The sequence below is a fragment of the Harpia harpyja genome, chromosome 1, assembly GCF_026419915.1.
Source record: "Harpia harpyja isolate bHarHar1 chromosome 1, bHarHar1 primary haplotype, whole genome shotgun sequence".
Taxonomy (NCBI): domain Eukaryota; kingdom Metazoa; phylum Chordata; class Aves; order Accipitriformes; family Accipitridae; genus Harpia; species Harpia harpyja.
Window position 1 is genome coordinate 86,961,343 of NC_068940.1, and position 17,356 is coordinate 86,978,698.

Sequence of the window (17,356 nt, forward strand, 5' to 3'; positions counted from 1 at the left end):
TTTTCCCCTGTTTTGTTCCCAATAGCTATTTCACCTTACTGACCTGGCAGGAAAAAAAATGCGAAAAAGAAAAATACTCAAACAGGTAGTTTCCTACTAGGCTAGGTTTGTCACTCTCCTGATAGAGGGGTCCGACAAGTGCTGGGACCGGCAGAGGGGAGGGAAGGCACTGCTGGAGGTACCAGGGATGGGGGCAAGAGGGGGGGGCCAAGAGCTCCACCCTCAGCAGTGCGGTTTACTTATTGAAATTATTAGTTTAGCTGTTTTATGTGATGTTTATGTTTTATATGCTGCACTCGGATTTCTGTAAGGTTCCTAACACATCTTTTAGTGCCATCAGGAACTTAAATTTTCACCTAGTGCTGAAGTTCCTTCTCTGCAGAAATTAAAATGAACTGCAGGAGCTCTATGAATCCTGCTTTCCTAACCAACACTTAACCTAAAAGTACTGTTGCACACTGATCCTGCTTTGTGGACCTTGCAGTAAGGCAGTGTCATATAAGAGTGGGAGTGTATTTAGGCTGGTGGAATTCCACATTTTCCATTAAATTGATTTTTGGTAAAGTAGCGTGTACCTGAAGTCAGGAAGATCAGCATCCATGAAGATGCAACAGTTTGCTCTCAGATGCAACTGTTGCTCTCAAGAGTAACAGTTTGCAAGGCAAATTCCTCAAGTTAGCTGGTCAAAAATGAGGAATACGAAGGTGCAGTTCTTGGTAAGCCAGGCACTCTTATCGTGTATTTTAGTTGTAAAACATAGATGTGAATCTTTTTCTCTCAGTAGGTGTCTAACCAAGTCAGCTTGCCCTTATTAAAAAAAAAAATTAAAAAAAATCTTCCCTGTGTGCTATAACCAGTAATCTTGCTGGTTTGAGTACTCACCTGTTTCAAACCTTCAAACCTATTTTACAATATTTAGGCATTACAGAATTTTGTCCTTTATTCTGTGATGAATTTTTCATCTTGAACCCTCTTCCACTTATAGAAAATAGTTGACTTTTCATTGGCCACAGAGAGAAAAACAAGAGATTAACTTTATATCTGGTAGTGAAGAAACTTTTCCTTGGTGGTGGGAGACCCTGTTCATGTCCCTTACTCAAACTGGGCAGAGTGTACTTGGGAAGCAGCCATCTATCCTACAGCTCAGCTCCCACCATGCTGGGTGAGCGGCTGGGTTACTGTCTTCTGCTAGAAGTATCAACCAGCCACTCTCTCAGCATCTCACCTGGGACACTGCTGCGTGAGCAGCCCTGTTCAGTTAGTGTGCAAAACACTAAGCAGACTGGCCCTTTGGTAAAGCTCTGGGAGAGAATGATGAACCTGAGAAACCTTCGTGAGCTTTGACATGAACAACGGAACTGAGCGGTCTCCTGCTGACAGGGTGGTTTTGAGTGTTTTCTGTGGAAAGGCTGTTGCAGCAATTTAGGAAATCTGAGTTTGGGTCTGTTTGCTACTGAATCATTGACTGTGTGAGCTTTGACTAATTTATCATCTGTCTTTTTAACAAAAATTTTGTAGATGTCAAAATTCATATCTATCAACTTTGCGTAGGCATATACAGAGTTCTGCTGTCTTGTCATATTAAATAAATGAGTGATTTTAATACCCTGATGTCTTTTGGGAAGACTTTGGGGCTTCTCAAAGGGGAAAGGAAAGTCTTTCTAAAGTTGACTCTTGCCAGGTGGGAAGAGCTGGTAATATACGTAACTTATTTGAATGGCAAAGGGATAAATATATATATATATATATATATATATATTAGATTTAGACATGTGGATTGACAAGTTGCCGTGCGTTACAAGTTCATGCATTTATCCATCAGCAAATGCCAGATAACATAATCCATAATGAGGCAGAATTACAATAAATTGCCTTAATTTGTTTGCCATATGCTAAGAGTGCCCACATGTCCACATATGGATGAGCTGATGCACAATAACTTGGTGATGAGAAAAATTACTCATATGTCTAAGCTTTTATTATTTCTGAGATATTGACTGTTGTGATCTCTAACGACTCATTTATGATCTGGTTTGTCAAGAAGAACTTTTTTAGACAGACATTCATTTTCAGTTCGGGATGAAAAGAGGCAGAGTCCAGATACCTTGATTTGCTAAACTAAAAAACCAAAACCAAACCAAAAAACCTTAAACATTCACAAGCAAGCTTCTATTAGTATGTCACTGAGAATGAGTAGTCAATCAGTGCTTCTATTCTCCTGTGTGCTTAATGGCATTTATAGTCCAAACATAGTAAAATTTCTTAAGGTTATGTTCAAAATTGATTGAGAATTCTGATGAAAACACTGTGTAAATACAGAATATTAATATTTAACATTAAAGCTACTTCTCCATTAGTGCTATACAAGATTAAAGAATGAATGAAAATAGTAATCACTGAATGAATTGTGTTCATGTTCTCTTGACAATTAAAAGACCTTATATTTTTCTGTAAGTGGCTGAAGGTCACTCACTTTTGTTCTAAGGTACCTCAATTAATTTGTCAGGTTACACACAGCACGCAGCTTTTAACAGACCTGGTACTTCTTAGGTGACAATTCACCCTCTTGGGTAAAAAAGGGCAGAAGCAATCTAGCATTTACTACACACTAGTTCTGTGACTGTCTGCTACTCAGAAGTTAAAAAAAAAAAAAAAAAAAGAAAAAGTGGTTTGTATTCTATGGCTAGAAGACTTAGGGAGGTTTTGAAACTTTATGATTGGTACCAGCGAATTTCTCTGTTGCAGTTTCTCCAGTTTAAATCATATTATGACTGTGTTTTCTAGTACAAAGTCCTTTTGTTTCAATATTGTGATGCCAAAATTTGCCATGACGACAGCCTGGTCTTGCAAGCTTAGTTTCAGTATTCTGTAAAATCTGCTGAAGGGCAGAAAATAAGCCTCTGGATTCAGAGCTGCCCTGTCCTAATTGTGATATTCCAGCTGGGACTGTGATTGTGTATTCTTCAGAGTAGTGCTGATTTGCCCCAAGGTATTTGTGTCCCACAGCATGTGTTAAACTTTTTAAGGATAATAATTTTGCCAAAAAGCTAGCTCAGTAATTGCACTGTAAAAAAACCCAAAACTTTATTAATACAGTATTGCATCAGAAATTGCTATACTTCTCACAGCCTTCTAAAATTGTATTCACTGAAGTTTGCTTCCTCTGAAAACAGTAGTTGTTTCAACATTTCCAGTTTAATAATGCATCCTAGAAGTGCCTTATGGAAGTCAAAATAAATTATACAAGAGGTTGTCAATGTTCTGTGTATTTTTCTTTGCTGAATCTATTTCAGGTAAATACAAATATCTATTTCATGAGAAGTAAATATTTGGCTATCAGCAAAACCTTATGCAAGGTTTCTACTTTTTTAATTCTATTTTGGCACCTGAACTGGATCTAACATGAATACTGGTTTCTGAAACACTGGTAAAATTTTAACAATCCCGCATTCCCAGACTCCCCTTGCAAAAAAACCCCACAACCACCTGATCATGTATCAACCAAAAGTCACTTCTAGTTTCAGTGAGTTAGAATTGTTAACAATATGGTATGCAGCTAATATAAATAAGAAATCACATTTTGAGTGATGGGGGGAGGGAAGAGGATAACTTTATATTGACCTTGGTACATCTTAAAAGTGGCTGTGTGAAAATATGTGTAGAAACCAGTTAATATAAATGGAAGCCAGTCTGAAGTTGTCATTTAAAAAAGAAAAAAAATCTGTTTTGATTCTTATTGTAAGACATGTAGGTGGGGTCTGTCCTTCCCTTTCCAACTACTGTCGACTTTACAGAGTCTACTTACAAAGTCAGTATTGAGAGTTTGGGCCTTTGGAAATAGGCACTGTTTTCAGCTCTTATAGGCCAGAGTTTTGACTTTATGGCTTTGCTTGTCTAGCATGCCTATTAAAGACCAGTCTTGAGGTGTAAGTAGAGGAGAAGGTTGCCTAGCTCACTGAATAGCTGGAGCCAAAAAAAAAGTGTTTGTGCTTGTTGCTACTCTCAGGAGTCACTGCCTCATCATTTATTATCTCTGTGGTAGCAGGAGCAGAAAGCTGCTTCTCTGCAGCTCTTTCTCTGTTCATACCATTCCCTACCTGTTGCTGCCTGCTCCTTACTCCTCTTTACTACACTTCCAGAAGCCTCTGGCCAATACAGACATGTATCCTTCATTCTTTTTATTTACATTTAACCTATACTCTTATTTTAAGCCGGTTGACCCTAATCTTGCAAACTCTTAAACTCATTAGGGTCAATGATATTATGCATGTGAGTTTCCCTGATGATTTCAGTGGACTGGCTAACATATGGAAGTACTGCCATGCTGATGTGTCTAATGAGGTTATTTTTAGGATGATAATTTTTATAAAGAACCATGATTAAGGTTCATTTGAATGTACCTTCTATCATAATATATATTCTACCTTAATTATGGTCAAGTGTAATTTCCCTTTTACAGGGGAGATTTCCAACTTGAAATACCAGTGCCTATAATCCCTGTTCAGGAGGGGGAAAAATAAAGAAAAAAAATCCATACCCACAAACATCAAGAAGCCCAGTTATCCAGTGTTTGTGTCCAGATACTTCTCCATGATTTGCTTCTGGGTGCATAGCCAGTTGTTGGATGTTAACAGGAGGCCATGCGTGCTGCAAGGCATGCAGCTGACATTAACAAAATGTTATGTTACTCCAGCAAGTGTGCAGGCTTCGTTCCTAAAGTGGCTGACGTCACCGGGAGCGTGGAGCCCTCCCACTCCTCCTTGGTAATTGATGGTGACGGGTTCTCTGCTGAGCTGTAACCTAACATAGGGACTGAATCAGATCAACAGCTGAGAGAAATCGCCAGCAAACAGTATCGCTCCATATAAACAAAAGCTGGGGACTTCAAACCAGGCCTTAGACGGACAAGGAACTCGAATAATGGTTAACGCAGGCTGATTTGCTGAAGTTTTCGCTGGTGCACTGCTTTGTGTCGGAGGTTTTGCTCCTGTAAGAAGCGTTGCTGCTGCTGGAAGGGCTGGCCTGCTTGGGGCAAGGCTGACATGCTTGACAGACGCCTGATGTCTCCTCAAACTAAGCACATTACTCCTGGGGTAAGCATATGTTGAAGGAGTGCAGGCCAGATGCTCGGGAGCCCTTTAATTTTACAATGCAATGTACAGGCTGGCTTGCAAGTTAACTTAATTACAGTTAAACTGTTTCACTTCGCTCTCATCTAGCCAAGCTCAAATGTTGTTGAAAAACTGTGCCAGCCTTTTCGTGGAAGTCCAAATTATACTTTTGAGCTTGCTTTTTAAAAACATGCTAACTTGCTATCACATTGAAAAACTGCAAAAAGTAGAGTTGAGGGGAAGGGAAAGCATTCACAGGTGGCTGTTGCTGAGAGCGCTTTTGTCTATAACCCTGTTAAAATAGTTAAAAAGAAGTAGATGGCTGTTTGTTCCGTGTTTTGGGAGACTGTGCTAAATTGTTTTCTCCTCAATAGGAGAGCAATGGGACTCTCTGCTGGCAGTAGTTTGAAGTACATTCTCTTTACAGACACAAATGTTACACTGTATTATTTTTGATTTGGGTGAGGTTGTAACATGCTCATGAGTTTTGGTTTGGCAGCATTTGGCCAGGTACGTGTATCCTGGGGCCAGGGACTTACAGTAGCAGATATCCCACTACAGCTGTGCTTGTGAAATAAAAGATAAATAGATGACAAATATTTTTTTAAAAGTTATAATTGGATGTGCTTTGTTTTCTTTTTTACACTGTAGAAAACAAAGAATGGAGATTAAAATAATAAAAGTAACATAGGCATAAACTTAAGCTAAATGTTTGGCTTAAACTTGCTGCTTTCTATAACCTTTATGAGAGATTTGAGTACAGTTGCAGTGAAGAAGTGTACCATAGGCATGCCAGTAGCTTTCCAGAGTTATTCTGAGAAAACTCAGGGACAGTGTCTTGTGTAACGGCTGCTCCACATCTTTCTTCTAGAAGGAAATCAGATTTGGATCATTCCTATTCCTTGATTATTTAGGGATCTGCGCATAGGAAGCTGAGTAGTTATTGCTAACATCCATTCTATCCTCCTCTTACGGACAACTTCTCTTTACTCAAATTGCAACGTGCTCATATGTTCGTGGGGGGAATAATGCAACAATGGGTCTTATAGGAAGTGTGCCATGAAGTAGGAAGGAATACAACTGCCATATACAACTCCGCTGGACTTGTTTTCAGCATGGATGTTCAGAACAGCAGAAATCAGCTACTAGTAGAATCACAGAATCATTTAGGTTGGAAAAGACCCTTAACATCATTGAGTCCAACTGTAGCTATAGCTGCCTTTAGCCTTTCCTTATGTAATTAGTACAGTTAAAAGCTTAAGTCTTTAAGTTTTAATATATATCTTTTCCAAGCAGTTCTTAAGAGTTCTGATGAATTAATGTGTTTTGGGGTTCTCTGACAATCCCAACAGAATTATAAATGGAGAAAAATTGGAGAATAACTTTTATCATGGGAAAAGGGTGTAAAATGAAAAAAAAAAAAAAAGAATTGGAAAATATTGTTTTCCTAAAGAGAAGCTACCTGATGTTAGAACTTAGCACAAATAATGTCCACATTTCCATGCAACATTTTCATCTTTCTGTCTACTAGTCATCAAATAATGTCATCAAGGGGAAGGTGAGTTTGATTTATCTGGGCTATAGACTAAAATGAAGCTTTTCCCTCATATCATACCATGAAGAAGTCCAAACTCTATTTGACACAGTCATAGAAGTCCTGGTGGACAGAGGAAGAAGTTACTGTTTGACAGGGTAAGGGGATCACAAGGAGCGGTGCTGTTGGATGTACAGCCCTTGTGAACTGAGAAGCAGCAACAAAGCAGGACAGGAGAAGTGGAACACAGGCAGAAAGGAATAAAATTTGGCTGAAGGGATTCAGCCGGGTATGTTAGGTAGATTTCTGAACATTTGGTCAACCTTTTTTTAAAGTGATGGTTGATGACCATTCTTTTTTTTAAAGTGATGGTTGATGACCATTTTCCTGTTTCCTTAGTTTCTATCCTAGTTTCTGGATACGTCATGAGGGGAAGAAGACCATTTAGCTTTGCTAATGTGAATTTGGCTGTAGTCATTTCTTGTTCAGAAGCATTTTACAGGAACCTGTGCTTGCAAATGAGCTTGTTTTTAGTGATACTAGTTCTCAAACATTTATCTAGTTGAAAAAGGAATTGTTTAAATAGCTGAGGGGGAAGTAATGGAAAGATTGGGAAGATTAAAAGAGAGATATAGCTTGAGAACTTTCTCTTTCATATTTCTTGGCATGTATAATTAAGTAAATTGACTATTGATGATAGTCTGTTAATGACAGTTGTTGCATCCAAAGTAGATACAAATTGCATAATTGAACAGAAATTCAGATAACTATTTAATGGGTACTTTTTTCTGAATTGCCACATTTCAGGATGTTCCTTGTAACAAGTTGACCCCTGAAGCATTCAAGTCAATTAAAATGTCACTGTGGGATGAAATAAAATAATACTTATTGCATAGCCACCGACACATTTTCACCACCAACACGGTCCTTGTGACATAGAAATTCTTCAATATGGAAACTTTGGTAACTGCCAGAAAGTGTAAGCACATTAGGCACAGTAATTCCTTATGGTCTCCTAAGACTTTAATTTTGTCCTTACCTCACCCACTACGCACAGAAGTGACATCCTGCCTTTTACCAATTTACCCAGATTTTCCTGAATTTATGTTTTTAGCAACAGTGGAATATATAATTGCTGCTGCTATTTTTTTATTCAGTTTTCAACTTGCAGTGAACGAGCCTAGGAATTCATAAACTTGAAAGGGTAAATTCTACTATTTGCTTCCCAGGATGGAGAGTGTGGAAGTGCAGCATAAAAAGGGTGTAAAAAGAGGGGAGGTAAAGTGCCTTGAATCTTCCATTGCATTCAGATATCCATTTTGGAGGCTATTATACTACTGGGCTGCTTTATTTTAACTCTTTTTTTTTTTTTTTTTCCTATGGGCCAAAATATAGAAGATGTTATAATTTTTAGAATAGGTTTTCTAATTACGTATGTACATATGACTTTTTGGAATTTTTTAATTACTGATCCCTAAAGTCCTTTGTTATAAGTACAGTATTTCTTTGCAAATTTTTATGCGCCACTGGTGCTGCATGTACACTGCATGGAAGCCTGTGGTTTATATCGTACTTGCAACTGCTTAATAACAGGAACCCATGTTCTGTGAAAAGGATAGTTTGAAAATTCTCCATACTGACTGAGAGACTAAAAGTTTACATTGCTGCTCATGCCATCATCTTATATTTGAACAAGCTGCTGAGTATTAAAGCTTATGGACAGTCTTTGTATAACAGATCTGATTTTTTAGGTTGATTTCCTAAGACAAGATTTATGCAATCCCACTTTCCATCTGTTAGTTGTGCTTCTCAGTAACTTCAATCCAATGGCCAATTTAAATCAGTCTTGCAGAGGTCTCAGAAGTACTGAGTGCTTATACCAGACCTTCTTGGGGGCTGGTCGGAGCTGTTAAAGCCATTTGCTTGACATGCCAGTGTGTGAGAGTCAAGGCACTCTCTGGGCTCCTCTGGCATCCAAAAGATATCATCCAGCCAGCCCATGAGCACGAGTTTAACTCCAGAGTAGCTGAAAAAAATGCTGCCTTTTGTTCAACGAGCAACTGGAGGAAAGGGAGGGGAAGTTTGGGGAGGGGAGAGGAACCAAGGGTACGGAGCATGTGGTGTGTAGGGAAAATGAGAGCAAGCTGAAGGTATTGTGGAGGTGTGTGTGGGAATCCAGGCTTCATTACTTCTGCTGTTCACAAAACAACTTGTTTTTCTTCAGCTCATCATTAATGATACATTGCATTTTGCAGTATTTCAGTGGATATAAATGTCTATTTTTTTCTGAATGTTTTGAGGCTGTCAAAAGGATGCTGACAGATTGATGATTTAGAATATTCATACCTTAAAAATTATTAGCTTGTTAGTTAATAGTATTGGTAGAATATTAGTATCAGAAAAAATATCATTTTAAAGCTCTGCTAGCAATTCTAGGTTTAAAAGTTAAATTTCACTTTGAGTAGGCTCATACTGATCAAAGGATGTCAGTAGAAAGACTGGCTCACAGTTGCAATAGTTGTAACTTAGTGTCTTCTCAGTTTGACGAAGTCCTCAGTCAAATGTGTATTATTGTTTCTATGCAATTCAGCACAGTCTTGTAAGTACCCAGTTCAGCAGCTCAGTTCCCTCAGTGCATCAGGATAGAGTTTCTTTGAAAATCTGTGTGACCCAGACATGCTTGGGCTTTACATTTTTCCCTCTTATTAAGAGTCTTTTGACTGGGGTGTTGGACTAGATGACCTTTAAAGGCCCCTTCCAACCCAAACTATTCTATGATTGTATGATTTTTCTTATTTGTTTAAGCACTATTCAGTGACTGGTTTTTATTTGAAAGTTTCTGGTTGTTTCTTTTTATGTCACATTCACATATACTTTATCATTATATGATAATAAAATATGCATATCTTTCTTGCCTTTTAATAAGGTAACAATGAAACAAGTATTTGCAAATCATAGTGTTATTTGAAAGAGTAATCTCTTCAGTGTTTGCTTTCTAGAAACTAGTAAATAAATATATATAAGGCATTGGAAAAAATAATGTTTGAACTTTTTAAATACTGCTTTTCAGCAATATTTCCAGTTCATCTTGGAAAGAGAGTCATTTTGGTATGTAAGAAACAGGGTAATGCTTAATTATGTAATAGTTTCAATAGCTTATGCTATGGTGGAATGCTAGAAAAGTAATTTTCAAATTAAGCACTTCGATAACTTTCTGCCAAATTCAACGTAAATCATTGAGTTCCCAGAACATCATGATATTTTCTGGCTGAATATTTTCTGACATGAAAATTTGATTGGGTTCTATCGCTGTGCTTTCACATGGATCTCCCAGCTTCATTAGAATTTGTATAGACGTAAACAAAGCACCTAGCATCGTAATGGCAGAAGTCTTTCATTTTAGGGGAAGCTTATGGTGTCTGAACTAAACTGCTTGTGAGAATAATTCCCTTCTTAAATTTTAAAAGCAACTTTCTGCATTGATGCTGGTTTGGTGTAAATCCATTATTCCATTCGTGTCACACACAACACAATATACAACTTAGGTTCAGTTTTATGAATTTAGGAGAGGAGAAATTCTTGTACCTTGGAATTCAAAATACTGTCTTTTTATAGGTCCCTACCATATTAAGATCAACAGTTATGGATTTGATCAGAATTCTTATATTATTGACTTTTTTCATCATGGTAAATCAATTGTCTGGTAAATTTTTTGTACTCAGGAGGAGTTTCTCAGTGACTTCAGAAATCCGCACCCAACTCACCTTAGTATCATGGATTTGAACCTGAAAAAGGTAGTGGGGGATGACTGCTGAATCACATGAACAGGTTCACCTTTAAAACTCTAACCGGGATGTAGAAAATGCTGGAGTGCCTTTCTTGGACTATCAGAGCCTTGCAGTCTCAGACAGAGAAGGCAAGCCCGACATAGAAATGCACTTTGAAGTATGCTCTTTGGTTTGATGCGTGAGCTTTCAGTATTGTCAGCACAGGGGAACCAGGCTCTTCAGAGCATTCTTTTTATGAACACTGATTGTGAATCGTAGCAAGAGGGAGGGGAAAAAATGTACCAAACAGAAAAATGTAATTGAAAAATCACATTTTTACACCAACCTAGGAGAATATAACTGGGAAAAAATATGTATCATTTCAGCATAGGAGAGGGAAGACCTTTCCACCCTGCCCTAAGTACTCATGTTCTTACTCCCTGCTACCAAGATTCTGTTAATTTGAGTGGACAAGAAGGACTGACTAAAAGTATTTTACCTTCATGCTGTATCTCATCAGGGCAGTTCTGAAAATGTCATTGTAACATGTTGAAGTAGTTCTCTGTAAGGAACAACTTACTGTATGTATTTCATCCATTACATTGCAAACTATTGACTCCGCTTAGCTAACATACTGGTTCTTCTCACTGTGTTCACCACAACGCACTGAGAGTTATTAGCCAGGGTTATCCATCTGGCTCCCTGCTCATTGAACTGAAGTATGTTTCTGCAGTGCCAGGGTGACACCCATCCTCATAGGTGAGAGAGGCCGTTACAACAGCACATGTGCTGCCTTAATTCCACTCAATTCCTATTCTGAGCTCTGAAGTGGGTCTCAAGTGATACATAGTCCTTTCTGCAGAGACAAGTTTTCCAATTTTCACATTTCACCAGAACTCATTCTGCTGGAGCTTGTTAAATTGTACAAGCCAGTCTTCACCAAAAATTAAACATAATTAATAAAGCTTTTAGGATTGCCAAAAATGCAAACATTAGAGGTTTCAAACATAGTAAAAATGAGAAATGGGAACTGAGATTTGAAGAAGTGATGAGGCCAAAGAAACCACAACATTTTGTGAGAATCAATAACTTAAATTGATGGAATTGTGGAATGATGGCTTCTGCCAAAAATGTATAAACAAATGCAATGTGTGCCAAAATGCCTCCTGTGGCCTGCTGTTGTGGCTCTGCTGATCAGATGCACTTTTGTTTCTGAAATGAGAACAGAATTTGGAGGTATCAACAGCTCAAGTTTTACAAGCACTTTTATAAATGTGATTTTGAGATATGGTTGGACTTGGTACATGAATTATTACCTCATTTTAAAAACCAAAACAGTTTAAAGGATCAAGGTCTCGGACCTCTCCTCTGTGAAGTATCAGTTGATAAGTCAATGTCCCGAGTATGGGAATTGCACAGCGACGGTACCCAGAGGACAACCTGTAACTCGAGCAGTTTTCAGGACGTGGCCGTAGCCAGAGATGGTTAATATCCCTGGTAGTTTGCGGTAGCTCCTGTATGCAGCTACAAGCCAAAGTTACTCCTCAGTCACCAGCTCTGGGAGGTCAGCATCTGGCGATTATCGAGCTGCTCATGGCACTTGAAAAATTTCAGTACACCCAGAAGCAGATGTGCTGAGTGTGAGAGTTACAAGCCTTTCACTGCGATTAAATCCCAGTGTTTATTTAATGTAGCAGTCAGTGTAGCAGCATGTAGTGGTGACATTATAGAGTTAAATTAGTAACTTTTCAGTGGAAAGCTGCATTTTTTAAGGAACTATGGCCATCACAGCCTGTTTCTCCAGGGTTGTGTAAGTTTTATATATTTTACTTCAAGATCTTAGTGTTATCTGTGAAGGTTGGTTCTGTTATTGACGTTCTTGTGCTCAAAAGCACAGGAATTTCCCTCCTTGCAGTTAATAAATATAGCAAAATGAACATTATCTCTGTTTTAATCTTCAGGGTATTACTTCTTTTAAATGTGGTTGTTGAAGACAATTTTTTTCCAACCACTTAAAGCTCTGACAAAATTTACAGCTGTTTCAGAAGTGTTTGGCTGCACCTTCATTTGCAGGTGACTTGTGTGAGCATCCTAGACCAGCAATGGCATGTTGAGCACTTTGACTTGTTCTTTCTGTCTGTATCCCCATTCTCTGTGCTTCACTGCTGCAAGGCTACAAGAAGACAATGTTCCCCGTGACTCTGTGTTACATTTAAAAAATAAAAATAAAAAATCTTGCCCACACATGGGAACAATCACCTGTGGGCAGATCTTCCAACTTTATAGCATTTATAGCACCTTTCCAATATCTGAGTGATGCAGAGGATCCATAATACAACAGGTATTTGTATTATGTATCCATAATACAAATGGTTTCAAACCTTTGCTATGTTCCTGACACTCATTGTGAGTTGGGTTAAATGTTTTAACATCTGACTGCAAGAAGAATGGCAGCTTGTTATTTCTGTGACACTGTGAGAACATACTCATGTTATCTTTCAGTGCAGGAGGAGATAGCATGTGCCCCTAATGTATGTTTCCAAGTTGAGAAGTTTAGTCTGCTGTTAATGTTATCACTGCTGTATCCTGAAATAGAAAACTGCAGGCAGATTGGATTGTGTTAGAGAATGGTAACCATAATAACCAATAACAATCTGCAAATGATAAGCAGCTTTAGTGTTTAAAAATAATATTTAAATAGCATTCCAATAGTTCCATGGGCATACTTTCAGATTTTATTTTATTATTCATTCATTTTAAGCTTGTTTTTGAGGTTTAAGATGTGACATTTATCTCAAGGAAGTGTTTCATTATTGCATTTTGAATTAGTTGACATTGGTTTATTATATACCTAAATTAAATCTCATAGAATAAAATGTTACTTATCAAGCCTTTTTCAGATGTACACCATCTGTAAAGGAGAATTACAAACATCCTACGCGATGTATGGAATTTTATGGAAGGAGATGGACTTTGACTTTATGGCTAGATGGAAGCCCAATACATTCAGAAAAGAAATACAAAGTCTGCTGCAGATGAACACGGAGCATCTTGATGGTTTGGAATCTGCACCATGTTCTGGGATGCTGCCCAGCATTTCTGCTGATATGAAAATTAAAACAAACAAACAAATAAACAAAAACCCTTTTAACTTGACCCAAAACATGCTATTTTTTGGGGGCTGCTTTAAAAAGAAAGTAAGGTGTCATTCAAAAGAAGTGAAGGAGGAGGTCCAAATCGTATCCTGGCCCCTCCATCCCCCTCTTTCCCTCCCCCCAACATACAGATAGGGGTGTTTAGCAGGAGTCTGGGAAAATCAAACTGAATTACTTACCTGTCATGAGAGTATAGGAGCAGCATGGTGCTATGATCAAACTGTTAACTCTTCTGGGTTAACTTGTTTTCAGTTTCCCTTGCTGAGACAGTCCTATAATTTTCATAAAACACTTGGATGTTTCTTAGAACACAGAGTCTTACTTCCTGGTTGTTCTTAACTGCCAAGACACTGTGGTTACCACCATATTGCATTCAGAGACTAACAATGACAATGAGAAGAATTGGAAAAGACCCGTCCTTTAGAATGCGCTGATATCCAGAGGAACAAGAAGGTCTGGGCTTCAGATCCTTCCTGTAGCTCTTTCAGGGCAATAGCACTTCTGGAGGTGTAAGCAAGCCACAGTTTATGCTGCTGGAAGTGTGGTGCCCACAGTTATCCTGACCACCACGGCAGAAAATCAATGGGAGAGCTAAAATTCATAGGAAAAACTGAAAAATTACATGCTAATCATCATTTTCCCATTTAAGTAACACTGTTAAGTAATTATTTAGTGCTGGTGAGGGATAGGATAGTTTGGATGGTAGGTAATTAAAGCAAAATGGCTCTTTCTCTTTGGTCCTATATGTGAAAGGGGACAACTTCTTCAGAGTTTTTTGCCACAGGTAAATGAAAAATGAAAATAGGAGCATTGCCGAAGTTCCCTTAAGAATGAAACACTTGTGTTTACAAGAGACAATTCTTGTTGCTAGCTGTGCAAAAGAGAGTTACAAGCTGTTGACATTCTTCACTGGGATTTGAATTTGAATCTGAATTAGGTAAGAGCGAGTCAATTGCTTTCCATTAGAGTTCCTGAAGCAAAAATTGTTGTTACTGTTGGATGCAAGTTGAAAGATTCTTGTTTATGGAGGAAGGTCTGTTTAGTCTATTAACCTTGACAACCACGTCAGCAGTTTTTTCTGTTTGTTTTCCAAAAGGCACTATGTTGAAATAGTATGATATACAAAGTTATTTATAGTGTAGACAATTCATAGCTATGCTTGAAAGACATGGGTCAGAGTTTAAATACCAGAGTTAAATGCTATCCTCCTAGATAATTTGAAAAGTCATTATGCTTAATCTTTGAAAATTCAAATGGAGAGATGGAATCACTAAAATATCAATGTGAATCAGATTTTTTTTGTATGAATTTGTTACAGTTTCACAGAGTGGTTGAGGTAGCAAGGCACCTCTGGAGCTAGTCCAGTCACCTGCTTGGAGCAAGGCCACCTAGAGCCAGTTGCCGAGGTCCATGTTCAGATGGCTTTTGAATATTTCCAAGGATAGAGACTCCACAACCTCCTTGGGCAATCAGTCACCCTCACTGTAAAATAAAAAAACCCAACAAAACAAAACAAACCCCATCACCACCACCAACAAATCCTTATGTTTAAATGGAATTTCCTGTATTTCAGTCTATGCTCATTGCTTCTTGCCTTTTCACTGGGAGCCACTGAGAAGAATCTGGCTCTGTCTTCTTTACTCCCTCCCAGCAGGTAGTATAAACGTTAATAGATTTTTACGAAAGGAACAAAATTTACAGAAACAATCAGAACAAAGTCCACACATATTGACACACCTGCATTTATACCTGCTTGCCTCTGTTAACAGATGTTTAATATTGCTATTGCTGTCCTGGATTCAACAGATGAACAAGGGCTACTCTAAAAGTACTTGTGTGCAGCAGAAAGCTAAAGAAATGATTTCTTTTATTCTTGTGATTTACACATCATTTCAGACTGTAGTCTTGACTCTCATGGTCAAGCCTCCAGGTAGTTTGTTCTCCTTTAGTCTGAAGGCTGGTTCTCAAGGCTTAGTCTTCTTCAAGTTGCGTTTGTGTACCTGTGTAGCTCTCTGTCATACATCTTCAGGTACACGTCCTGCTGGAAAGTACCAGTGGAGGAAAGGAGCAGTTCCACCCTTAGCTTTGTTTCCACCTTCTTTTCTTTATAAAGCCATTGCTGTGGTTTTGACAGTGTCTGCCTTTATCCCAGTTCCGTTGCTATCCTAAACTTTGTGTCTTGCTGAAGTCTCCACCCTACAGGTTTTTCAGTAGCCCCTATTTGCTTGATCAGCCATCTTGGCCTAGGCATCCCATCTCAGCATCTCTGCCCTGGTCCTCACCCTTCCCCTCTTCCCTGATCACCTCCTAGCTTTAGGCTAGTCAGGTAGCCAGCTGTCCCTGTGCAGGTCTTTTCAAATCCTATTGTGTTCCTTGCCTACCATGAATGTTTTTCTTGCCTAATCTTAATTTGTGTCTTCTGGCCTGGCTTTTAGCATCTCCTCCCTGTAGGTCATGCAGTCACACTGCTTCCTTCCTTATTCTGCAGTCTGGTTTTCTGCCCTTCCCATTCCCACCACCTCTCCCATCTCATCACTGCCAGACTCCTTTTTCCAACCTACTTCTCTCTCTCTCCCATTTCCATTTCCGTGCTCACTCTTTCTATGTGGATCACAAGATTCTTGTCTGTACCACCTCACTGCAAGGGTCAGCACCAGCGAGACACTGTCGTCCCTGTGCTGGCCAGTCCCATGCCACACTGAGCCACTGAGGGAAGGAAGCACAGAGAAAACCCGCCGGCTGTCACTTAGCTGGGAGTGGAGCACAGGTCATCCAGAAGTGCTGTGCTAAGTTTAAACACCTTCAACAGGGGTGGCATTTTTGCAGACTTTTAAGTCTTGAACGATAAAACCTATATACAAATTTGCTTTGTGGAGCCCTGAGATAGTCTTGGGTACCTGTCATGATGTTTCAATTCAAGAATGCAATGAGCAATTCAGCTTATTTACCGTTCAAGCTGCCAGACTCTGGCTGCTTGTGCTGTCTGTAGTGAGAATTACTTGTGACATGTAAGTCAGTTATGGTGACAGTCTGAATAATGCCCTAAGTCTCTGTTGAGCATATGTGAACTGCAATCCTCCCTGATTTCATATTCATGCCCAAAGTACAGGAGCTGGTGAAACTATCAAAAAAACCACCAACCCCAAAACCCCACCATAATTTTTAAGACATAGAAAGCAATATGTTTTCCTTTTTCTTGATGGTAGGAACACTTGTGACATTCCTGCTGTTTGGGGTTTTTTTCCAAATTTAGTAGAGAGCCATATCCAAGAAGGGAGCAATCAAGTTACGCCACCCAAATTTCAGTTGCTTGTAAGAGCTGTATCAGACAAGTGAAATAATGGGTGATGACACTAGCTTTGCCTAGTATTGACAGGTGTGGTTTCACACTAAAAATGCTGTGCAGTAAACCTTAGGCAATTACATTAAAACTAATAAGTGAATGTAGCCACACTCGTTCAGCATTAGTAGTGGCAATCAACTTGGACAAGTCATTATTACGTTCCACTAGCGGTGTCTTATGTCTGTTATTTACCTCCATGCAGGAATGGTGCGTGTTTTGTTTACTTTCTGGATGCTATTACTTGTTTGAAACGTAATTTGCAATTGATATAACGTGAAGTGACCAGTTTGGCTGACAGATTAAACCACTACTATTTTGTAAACATATGATTGGAAGTAAAATTAACGTCTTCTGATTTCTAATTTGCTCTTTTGAAAAAGCATATAGCTTGGTTTTAACTCTGTGAATACATACAAGAGCTTAAGAAATCCAGACTCTTGAGTCAC

General features: G+C 38.7%; 1 protein-coding gene across 8 annotated transcripts in view; it reads left to right on the top strand.

Moving 5' to 3' along the window:
• CACNB2 (calcium voltage-gated channel auxiliary subunit beta 2) overlaps window positions 1-17,356 on the top strand; it is a 268,848-nt gene that overhangs the window by 128,977 nt on the left and 122,515 nt on the right. The window contains exon 1 of one of the 8 annotated variants that reach the window (XM_052803817.1): window positions 4,876-5,093. The exons of the other annotated variants lie outside the window; for them this stretch is intronic. Coding sequence (XP_052659777.1) covers window positions 5,043-5,093 — 51 coding nt within the window. The 5' untranslated portion in view covers window positions 4,876-5,042. Of the gene's footprint in view, window positions 1-4,875; window positions 5,094-17,356 lie in introns of those variants that run through there. 8 annotated transcript variants of the gene reach the window in all.